Below are 12009 nucleotides of genomic sequence, written 5' to 3'. Positions count from 1 at the left end.
GATTAGGATTATCACTAAATTTTATCTTCACAAGATTTGCTGGGCATAATCCAATTAGTATAAACTAGCTTCTGAAAAACAAGGGGAAAAAATACTTCACTTTGGGAATGGGCCAGTAAGATGGTCCCTTAATTCACACATGGAAGAATGAAGAAGTGGGATGGGTACCCAAAATAACCATACTGCCAAGGGCCATAAAAATTCTAGAAATGCTCCTGTTTAAATCTAACTGGATGTGTCCTATGCATAGTTTGCATATTCTCCCTATACTCAATTTAGTTTCCTCAAGAATTGTCAGTTTTTTGCCACATCCCCAAACCTGGAGTTATGTGAACAGTAACAGTAAACATGCCTAAAGTGAATGATCCTGAAATGATTGATGCCTTATACTGTTTACATAAAGTCTCCTTCCATGCAAACCGTGTATAGGATAAGAAAATTCAGGAAATGAATAGATGGATGGATAGACTTTAACTAATGACGATGATGATAATGATGATGATTTTGCTGTCTCTCAGAAGGAAACTTGACACCATTAGGTAAAATAAAGAAAATCTTGATTCAGTCCTTAATGGTGACCAGTGTCTTCATTATAAATACTACAACCAAGGCTGCTGACAAGCAAATAAAGGTAAATTTTAACCATGATTTCTTCCAGTGTGCTATATGATACAGTACAGAATACAGCTCAAAACACTTAGCCGTTCATCTTTATGTCTCTGTTTTTCAAACAAAATCTAAAGGTAGCAATGAATGAATAATTTTATTAGTCACAAAGTCATGAGTAACAAATCTCTCTTTTACTGTAAACTGACATATTCTCTAAGCACAATTTAAGGATACCTTATATTATAAAGTCTTTAGGAATCAGTGTTGGGGTGCTGCTCCCTCCAAATATTTAAAAAACATACTTAGATTAATTAGGTAACGGGAAATAATAAATTAAATTAAAATAAAGTTGTTTATTTGCAGAATGTGCCTGGTATTAATGCATGTCAACATCCACTAAAAATTGGTTGTGACTTGTACTTGTTTAATTTCTGAGTGAATAAAAAACAAATCTGTGTGAATACCTATATTTCCGGAGTGAAGGACACCAGCCAATAAGTCCTTGATCTTTTGGCAATCAGGTGACCTGAGGCTGCTCTTTAATTGGTTGCTTTCAGATTTTTCCCGGAACACAGCTCTGTATATTGTTTATTATTTTTTACACTAATATGGCTGGACAATAGAAACGCAATATTTCAATTTCATGTTAGTGGTTCACAGTTCACACCCACCATTAACGTAACTGCAGATGAGCGAGTGTGATTTTAAGGAGATGGCAACTTCAAATGGAACTTTAAAAAGTTAAAGAAAATTTGTTTTTTTCTTTAATGAAATACCCATTCGCAAATCACTCATTTGACGAAAATAAGAAGATAAAGGAGCTTGGACCAGACCGACTTGACTTAAGAATTCAGCAGAAGGCAAGTGATTGACGACGATCTTACACATGGACTTTTTTCCATCCTTGTCATGACAAATGGAGTTGTCTACATGGATGTAGTGTAAGTGATGCTTTCATTTGCTTTCCCTGTTTGCTGTTTCAAAGTGTTGAAGCATTGTGGACAATGACAGGGGTATAAGACCTAAAACATCTTTCTTAAAAACTCAAGTGGCATGAAAGTAGCCCAAGTCATCTACAGCAGTGTTTTTCAACCAGTGTGCCACTGCACAGTGGTGTGCCGTGACAGCTATCCAGATGTGCCACGGAAATAATAGTGTAGAGTCCCTGGGTCTGATCCTGAGAGGGATAAACTCCTTGGGTGGTCGAGAATTATTTAAATAACTTTAAAATAAACAATTGTACTCTAACTTCATATTTTGCGGCAGCGCATTAAGTTAGTTTGAGTGTCTTGCTCTAGGTGAAGCACAAAACCCACGATATTATTGTTTACATTCTCATTTTCCTCTAAAATACAGTAGTTGTGCTTTTGGCTGTATCTCTGTTCCTATTTACATTGAGTTAGCACGCTTTATTTCAAGCCCAAGATGTCTGGAATCAAGTGTGTTCAACAAGAACATGGGACATGGGGAAACTCGTTAGGGGTAAGTTAAGGGTAAATTCTTCTTCACTCAGAGAACCACATTAACATGCAATACAAAACCAAGTAGTGTGGTGGAGAGCAGACGCAACAGCTTGTTCTCTTCAATTTGTCCTAATCAACTCTAATGTATGATCTTCAGATATGAGCATCCCATCAGGAGTATCGCAGGTTTAATAAGGGCTTTTATTTTGAGACACCCAAACTGGAGTTTGTGCCGGAATAACTTTTCTGTGATGTTTTTTTTTTGTCCTTGCTTCAAAACCTTTCATGAATCTTCAACGCAAACACTTACCAGGCATCAATATTAAGTGATGGGCAATAGGTGTCGAGTGATGATGCCATCCGATTGCTCACTTTGTGTGTGGTGGCTGGAATTGGATTTGAAGAAAATCACGTGGGCTCGTTTGCTAGCGGTAAGCAAGTCTACTGTACCGAGATCAGCTGATGGAAAACAATGGGAATAAAAAATAACTTTCAGTTGTTTGTTGTAAAAAATGCACTACAAATCTGTAACAAAAAATACAAATATTAATTTTTAAAAGCACTTTCTTGTGTACTGTACAGTACAAAAATGTTTTTGATAGGAGCTGATGAGAGGTAGATTAGGTCTGCATATGTAGACAAACAGTGATTTCAGCTGACAGAAAAAAACGGAAACAAAAATTAACTTTCTGTTATTTATTGTTAAAATACACAAGAGATCTGTAACAAAATACAAATTTTAAAAGCATTTCTTATGTGCAAATAGCTATACATGTACATGTTTACTATAGGAGTTGTGGGTTGGGGGTTGCATTGTGTTCGCTGGGTGCCTAGCAGGGCTATCTTAACAGCATTATAGGCCCCCGGGCAAAGCAGTGCACTCCTACCTACACAACCACTCAGCAAGTCACTGTATACATAGATTAGCATTGGGCCCCTATGCTCGTGGGACCCCTGGGCAACTGCCCAGCGTGCCCATATGTTATGACGACCCTGGTGCCTAAGCTGACTTTGGTGGACTTACACACAGAGTGGACTTGCGATCGTGCTCTTGGAACTTAACTGTAGTGGACTTACTGTAATTGAAAAATTTTCTGGCCTGAAACAAAGGAGGAGAAAATTTATGTTCAAGGAACACTTGGTATGCTGATCATAAAGGAAGACTAATATTTAGGTTGGACTTGTCTTGTGGGTGTAGTACAAGACAAGTTGGTTGGTAAGTTATGTTTTAAGATGTGGTGGCCTGTGAAACTTACAATGTGAATTTGCGCCTAGGTGAGGTAAGCTTGGCAAACTTGAATAAAATTAGGGTAGGAATGACTCTATGGGTGTGGTAAATGATAAACTGGGATGCAAGATTGAGAAAAATCAGAGGACTAGTGATTAATGATGTGGATTAATGGAATACAGTGGACATGGCCAAGGACCGGGCACTATGTTAGCAGAGGCAGAATAAGATTTGTATTGGACTTATGCTATGGAAGTGTTATAGGACAGACAGAAGTGCATGTTATTGGAAGATTACAGACATTATGGTGTGCGTCTTGGCTAGGGTTGCCAGACGTCCCTTATATACGGGACATGTTCCATATTTGATCATTTTGTTCCCTGTCCCATACTGACCTTTCAGGTATACCCAAATGTTCCGTATTTAGTTCATTTTCAAATTTTGTAATAAAAATATATTTTTACTATCTACTTACGGTACTTAGTTGTAATTTTATAAGAAATTTAATTTTCTTTTCTCAGATTCTCTTGATGAAAATAACCCAAATGAAACGAGGAAACTAGTGTTTGTTGCCTATTTGCAACTTGTTCGTTTGCTATGGTTGGCTGAGTACAGCAACACTGCTACCGTTTTGCTTTCCAGCCACGCTGCTGAGCAGTTCTGTATAAGCATTGCAACATACAGTGTCAACAAAGTGTGTTGTTACTACTTGCCACGGACCTACTGCATGTATTAAATAATAATAATATTTCTCTGTTGTCTGTATTAAATAAATATTTTCAAATGATTTCACTTTTACAGAATTTTTTTGGCTTGTATTAAATAATTTTCAAATGACTTTACTTTTGTTTTCCTCATAACCCATTAAAATCCTTGCTTTATGTTATTAACTTATGTCTCTACTTTTATATAATATATTGGTCTGTGTGTGTAGGAGGCATGTATAAATTTATATATATAGTAATATTGAAAGAGATTTTAAGAGTGTCCCGTATTTCTAATTTTCTAATCTGGCAACCCTAGTCTTGGCAGAATGGGGAACTGGGTAAGTTGGCAAAGTTCTGGGCAATTGAGACAGGTGTAGTATAAATTTTGGGTGGCAGGTGCACCTGTTCCTTTCCACATTTATACGGCAAGTTTTGGGAAGAATAAGGGGACTGTAGATGTCACTGACTTAAGTTTTGGAGTGCAGTAGAAACGCGAAAGCTGGCATCAGATTGTGCAACATGGTGGAAAGTCACTAGTTGCCACTCTTAGGAAGTGAGTATAAGTTCAAATTTGGAGGCATGGTGGGCACAGCTGTTAACTAATCAGGGCACAAGATATAGGCCAAATTTGGTCAACTAGCTGTGACTTTGGGTGCTTCAGGTTGCATTTATTGTGAAGTTCAGGAAACCAGTTTGTATTATTTACAAGCTATGTGATGTTAGTGTAGGATACCTGCAGGTGATTGGGTACTTGGAAATAGCTTTTGAGGAATTAACTGTTGCCATAAATTCAGACTATGTATTTTTTATGCTGAAGGCTTCTACATTATAACCTAATTTATATTTCTTGTGCTAAGTAGCACATGCATTAGGGTGCATCTCTAAATTTTGGAAACTCCACAGATGTATTTGTAAAGAAAGTTTCTAATGTCATACTAATGTACTTTGTTTTGCTTGCAGCTTATGTCTCAACTCTCAAATACTGCATATATCTATCATATATGTCTGATGTAGAGAACTCTTTATAATATTTTTAACTGACTTTTTTTAACTGTCAGTAGAAGATCAAAATTTCCAGTACGTTATGATAAAATTATATGTTTTGGAATACAATATATTAATTATTTTGATGTCATATATACACATATTTACTTCTCAATCATATATGATAAGCTTCTCTTTGATCATGTCACATGAAAATGTATGTATACTATGTACATGCTAGATCTCATGAGCACTGTGGGAGCATTAAATAAATGGCAAGGGATTTTCAGTAATTTATTTGTAATAACTTTTTTGCAAAGGCAGCTAGTCCTTTCAATCCCTGGAAGAATGCAGATTTAGATGTGAGCAGGCTCTGCTTTTACCACTCACCCTTAGCTCTTTAGTATTTAAGAACTGGGAGATGGGGGTGATTTCAGATATTGCAAACAAAAACACTGCTCTGCAAAGCTGGCTTTAACTGCATCTGGAAAACATGTGACTTAGCTAAGTCGACACAGCATGCACTCTAAGATTATGTGAGGCCTGAAAAATGTTATTTAACTCTTTAACAGAAACTCTATTTTGTTGTTCTTTGAATTAAATTCTGTTTATAGTAACATCCTCTGACAGCCTAGTCAAAGCAAAATAAATATAAAAAAATGCTGAAATGAAGGCACCTACTGTTGCCACGTCACTGCATCAACAGCAGATCCTGCAGTCTTCATGAACCTACAAATGGAAAGAACAGTGGGATGTGTAGATTAAACAGCAGTACAAATCTCTTACTATAAGCAATTACTGTGGCAGGTTGTGGTTTCAAATAAGGAGAACTTACTGTGGTACTCAGTACACAAAGCCCCACCATACAATTTAACTTTCTTCTAAGTTTCTTTTAACTAGTTAGACTAAGTTATTTAAATGGAAAACTGTCTACCAATGTCTACCCTTTTCTGAATTTAACTCCAAACAATCACACTCTAAATCTTTTCTTTTGTCTGAGGGTTTAGTCTTTCTTCTTCATAGATTTATATCTCTCTCCCATGTTGTATAAACCTTAGTATGTGTGTGAGAGTGTTTGATGGCAGAGATATTATTTTCTGAAGCACTTGGATCATAATGGATTCCTTCAACTAGGAAAACTTCCTTATTTGGAAAAGTATTCCCTGAAAAACAGAGGAGATACAATCTGTCATCCCATTCTCCAGGGTAAAGCAAGCAGTGTCGTTTGCCTGTATTTAAACACTTTTTGACATCTCCCCTCATCACTGCTTGGTTGTATCAACAATATACTACTTTCCATCTATACCCATGCTCCCCCTCTCATTAGAGGAGGCATCACACTTCCCTGATGCTGTTAATCACAGACATCTGCATTAAAGCTGGCAAGTAGCTGCAAAGGGGTTATGCTTGCCCCTGATGATGATCAATAGTGCATAATATTCAGGGTTGTCTAGGTGAGATAGAATATCCACCTCTATTGCAAAAATGTCACTTTCTAGGGAGGATTAGAAGGGCAGGATGAATTGCCACATAACTACAAGGATTTCCATGTATACCAGACAAGTACTTTTAGAGGAAAAGGGGCTGGGTTATATTTAGGAGAACAAGCATCCAACTAGCATATAATAAGTTAATTACAGAATTCGCATCTACATACTTCTTCAATCAGTGTGGGGGATAACATGAACTGACAGGGTTAATCCATAGTAATAGTATTGTGTAATATATGCATAAATACATAAACACTCTTTCTTATTCCTAACAAATATAATACATTGAGATAAAAATAGAATTAAACAAAATCACTTGAAAGCAACATTTTCCTTAATAACTGAACTCTGCTGAATCAAATTCCTCGACTGGTTTATAACAAATTAAAGATATTGGTCATTCCACTGTCATACATCACAAAATATTAATACAGTAACTATCTAATAATTCTAATAGCTGTCTTATTGAAAAATTAAAAACAAAATAGGGTTATATAGTATTTAACTTAATAATATCAACAGACTAGGGAGGGATGTGCAACATGATTAAGTGACTAAGAGTTGCATGCCAATCAACAAAATTGCAGATTTAGAGCCAACATATGATTTACTCTTGCTTGGCCAGCAAGTTATTACTTCATATTTAATGTGGTATACACTAGAGGTATAAAATACCAATACAGCAGTGATTATATAGTCTATAAAAATAGTATTTTGTAGAGGGAAGGGGGTGTTTTTTTGGTTAAATGTAATTCCTCAAATTATTCCTGAGTATGCAAATCATTCCCCTGGTCGGCATCTGAAATGGTTTTCCATGCTAGAAGCCGAACACCAAAATATATTTCACTAGTGCTTTTAGCCATACCTCCCCAAGTTGTTCAGTTAGTTTAAATGTTTCATCCTGGTGTTCACCAACCATGAAATCAACCTTTATTATTGTTACAAAGTAAAAATGGCACATTATATAAAAAATAGCCATTCAAATTCATAATTTTGTTCTTTTTTATGATCTATTTACAGCTACAGCAGAATGAAGCTAATCAAAACATGCTCTGAAGAAAGTTATCACCTTGCCTAATTTTACATTATCCATTCAACAGAAATTTAGAATTTCCGGGCACAGAGCCTATTTTGAGAGCATCAGAAGGAGGACAGAAATCAGCCCATTAGAGGGCATACTTAGGCACTACCCACATTGACTTACATCAGCCTAATTTAAAGTCATCAGTTAATTTAACCAGTGCATCTACTGAATATAGAAGGTTATCTTATTTTACCATTTATGAAAACATACAAAAAACATATTATATTGTGTGAATAGTATCAAATACAGTCAAATACAAAGGACCCTTTATATATAGAGGATAGGCAAGATTTGACACATGAAGCTGTTATAACCGGCAAAGCAATGGTTAAAGTAAGGAAGAAAAACACAAATTGTTTAAAAAAGCAGGCGAAGGGTGAAACCCTAGAAAACAGAATGCAAATTTAAAACATGGAATTTGAAGAATATCAAAGAATAAGTGAACCACTTTCCCTAATGCTCAAATTATTCATATCTGCCATGATCATGGGAAAGGTGCTATATAAATAAAATTGAAAAGACTAGAGGGTCATTTACACTTCTGTATTTTCCTGTGTTACTTCCATAGCTGCAAAATGCATGTAATATGTAAAACATCAGTAAAATATTCAAATAAAAATCCTTTCCCACCATCCACATTACTGTGGAGTGTTTTTTTAATGTGACATGCTGCATATTACTTGCACGTTGATGCACAAAAATGTACCATAAAATGCATAGTACAGGAAGCCAACGCTTTGCCATTCCCTAGTAACTGTACTTCAGTATTTTCTGTGTTTCTTTTTTAGTTGAGGCTGAGCACATGCACAATCCATGTGCCATAGAGGATATACACAATATCATCTGTCTCTGATACAGCTTTAGGATTGCCCTAACAATAATTGAAAAAGCAGGCATTGCACTATAAGAACATCCCAGTACATATCACATAGTTCAACAAGATGTTTGTAACTGTAAGACATAAATATTGCATTAGAAAGGCACACATTATTTTTAAAGACCTCAGCCATTGTAAATAGCAATTTTTCTCTCTCCTCCATTCTGGAAAATGGTGCAGACTCAATAGCACTTCCATCAGTAGATGATCATAAGGATACTCTGCAGCAACAATGGTGTATATATATGTATATGTGCAGTATATTAGGGCTGGGAATCGATTAAAAAATAATTAATTGCATAGATGCTTGGAATTAATTGTGATTAATCACATCTAACATTAAAACATGCAATCATAAAATGTATACATAAATCATGTAGTAAATATAAACTGAATCACAAAATTAATGTAGAATCAGCACAAACTTTTAAAAATTTAATGGCATAGTTTAAACTTAAACAATGACTTGAAACCTGACCTTTTAAAAAATATTACTTGAGCAAGTACAACCTGAATTGGAATGCTTTCCTAAAAGGAAAGTTGAAAATAAGGCAATAAGAAAACAAGCCCAATGTATTAATTCTGAAATTGCTATGACATTACAGACACAGTCACGTCACAGTAAAATTAAACGATTGAAACAACTGTAGACTTTGAATACACAGCTAAAGACTGACTTAATTGAAATAAGCATCTCTGAAAAAGGGAGTAATTTAAAATTTGTGTTAAAATGCCATCCTCAACGACTTGATAATTATGCTCTAAACAAATGTTTTTCAACTGGTGCGCAATGAGAGATACCCAGGTGTGCCAAATAGGACCGCCCTTATCAGCGGTCAAAGGGATGAAGCAGCTGGGAAAATGCATCCTAAGTGTTGTGGCTGAGAATGCCTACCTAAAAGCTACTTTTTTTCCAGAAGTCTCTGATTGTCCCACCCCTTCGGACAGTTTAGAAAGTGTATAGATTGATTTAGTGATTATGTAGCTATTGGAAATGTGGTGTGCTTTGGGATTTTTGGGTTACAAAAAACGTACAACCACATTAAAATGGCTGGAAAACACTGCTCTACCAACACCATTGCTCCTGGCACATTGAAAAAAATATCTCCGTAGCTGTTGTCTCGCTTAATAACAGACACCATGCATTACTTGAGTGGTTCCATGTTGCATTATTTGCATACATTTGCCAAGATACTGCAAACTGAAATAATGGGTAGGGATAATTGCACTTCTGTTTCATAGAATTGTGTCATTATATTAGGGCAGTAAGCACTGTAAGCTGGCTGTCAGGCTGGAGAGTTAAATACTAAGTTACTTATTTTGGTTTTAGTGCCATTCAAAGAAAACGTATTGTACATGTATGTGATATGACATTGATTTGATCTTCTTACAGAAACATGACATGAAAAAAGAGCGTAATTTTTACCTTTGCTACTTTTCTTTAGTATTGCTCCAGGACTACCATAAAGCCCCCTTCCTCCCACCACTCCCCTGCACCTCACTTATGTTGGAATATATAAATCAAGAAAATGAATACCAGTACCACGTACTGACATGTGGCAAGCCGTTGTGAATCATGTGATTTGAATATTTTAAATACAATTTTATTTCTCAAAACTCTTTAAAGGTAGTATATACTGTAAATACAGTACTGGATTTGTATGTAATTCTTTAGGTTCACACTTAACTTCTTTGTGTTATTACTCTGTAATGTAAAAAAAAAAAAAAGAAAAGAAAAAAAAATACATGAAAATGCTGCTCTGACCAATGCACTGCCTGAAGAAATCCCCTAGTGAACAATCGCCTACCGGCCCTGGATGTGACAGTATTTTTTAACGCGTTAAAATGGCCACATCAATTGCAAGCTGATAGCACCAACCCTTCACCTTGTCCAAATTTCTAAATAAAGTAATATTAGTCTATACAATATAATAAAACACATTTTTTTACCTAAACGCATCACAGAACAGAATAATGGCATTTAGAGTAATAAATTACCTGCATTTTTTATTTAATTTCTAATGACAGCTAAGCAAAGTGAAAATTTTTCTTTCAATAAACTGATTGTGAACTAAAGAAAAGACAAGCTGCTATATGTTTACGGAAAGGTAAGTGATACTCTTTGCAAGTATGTGATTTTCTCTTCTCAGTCTGACGCCCACCCTTGTTTTCAGTTTAATCAGGTCTCTTTTGCAATGTCAGAAATTAACAATTGAGAATTTTGACTCTTTAAACGTTAGAAAGACGCTTAGTACTGCCATGTTCTGTAGTGTACAGGAATCTTCTCAGTAACTAGGTTTTTTGCTTCCTTTTAAATTTGCTTACTATAATTTTTTAAATACGTTACAACAATTTCTTTTTAACGCTCAGGCAACTGACAGTGAAACACAAAAAGTAAAATCATTAATAACTAACCATGCAGCCTACAGCCAAATTTGTGTTATTAATATGTTCATTTTTCAGTAACTTTTAAAAATAAAACATTTTATTGTAAAATATATTAAATAAAATTCATTTTGATTTATTTTTGATTTTCCTGATGTTATTAGAAACGTAAAAAATGTAATTTTTAAAGATTTCAGATTCAACTGAGTAATATTTTCAACTTGAGTCAGCATTTTTCATCATTTCAGTGCTTTCTATAGCATTGTCTTATGTTTCTTTTCTATCCCATTAACCAATTTTACCCGCCACTTAAGGCCAGGAAACAACATGTCTCGATATTTGACCATGCAGTTCTTTGTGGTTTTCACCCCACATTCCTAAATATGTGCAAGTTAAATGAATTTGAGACTGTAAATTGGTCCCTATCTAAATGTGAGTGAGTCCTGTGATTGACTGTTGCCCTCATTAGGGCTGTTTCTTGGCTTGCACCCAGTGCTGCCGGGATAAGTGCTGGCACTCTGCAACACTAAAATGAGACAGCTCCAGACAGAGCATCAGACAAAGTGTAGCAGGACTCGGTCAGGCAAACAACCATAGTAAATCATGACAAATTTAGAATTGTGAATTAACCTAACCTGCCTGGTGTTATATAAATTTAAAGGCCGATTGAATCAACATTATTTACTAGTGGTCATTCCAAGTGGATATTATTAAACCAGTATGGCCGGGGTGAATATCCTTTACATCATCTAGTGGGGATTTCTGTACTGCACATTTTGCTGACAGGAAAGTCTCCACTTACCTGTATTCCTGACAGTTTAATTTTTTTTTATAAACAGCTTATCCTTCCCTTGACATCTAATTCCTTTAGATTGCTTTATCACACTTAATTTTAGGTATTTTAGCAATCTATAAATATTTTGTTAAATATGTGATTAACAATAAATAATTATTAAAATAATAAGACCCTTGATTTAGATTGCTGTAATATTTGAAAATTTTATATCATGGTTAAAAGTCTTATAACATGTTTAATAATATGCGGACTGTTAACTAAACTTACCGTACTAAACATTATTATTATTTTTTTTTAAACAAAATCTGTATTTGACCTCATTTAAACATTTTGGTGTCTCTGTTTACAGCACTCTATGACAATCAATTTTTTGACTGGTTTCGCCT

The 12009-nt window shown here is 35.2% G+C and overlaps 1 protein-coding gene across 1 annotated transcript in view; it reads right to left on the bottom strand.

Moving 5' to 3' along the window:
- hpse2 (heparanase 2) overlaps positions 1-12009 on the bottom strand; it is a 306556-nt gene that overhangs the window by 137680 nt on the left and 156867 nt on the right. Inside the window, exon 6 of the mRNA XM_028795686.2 lies at positions 5673-5720. Coding sequence (XP_028651519.1) covers positions 5673-5720 — 48 coding nt within the window. The remainder of the gene's footprint in view (positions 1-5672; positions 5721-12009) is intronic.

Source organism: Erpetoichthys calabaricus, chromosome 2 (assembly GCF_900747795.2).
Source record: "Erpetoichthys calabaricus chromosome 2, fErpCal1.3, whole genome shotgun sequence".
NCBI classification, from domain to species: Eukaryota; Metazoa; Chordata; class Cladistia; order Polypteriformes; family Polypteridae; genus Erpetoichthys; species Erpetoichthys calabaricus.
The sequence above is the reverse complement of the archived record's forward strand: the minus strand, read 5'-3'. Positions and strand labels throughout refer to the sequence as shown.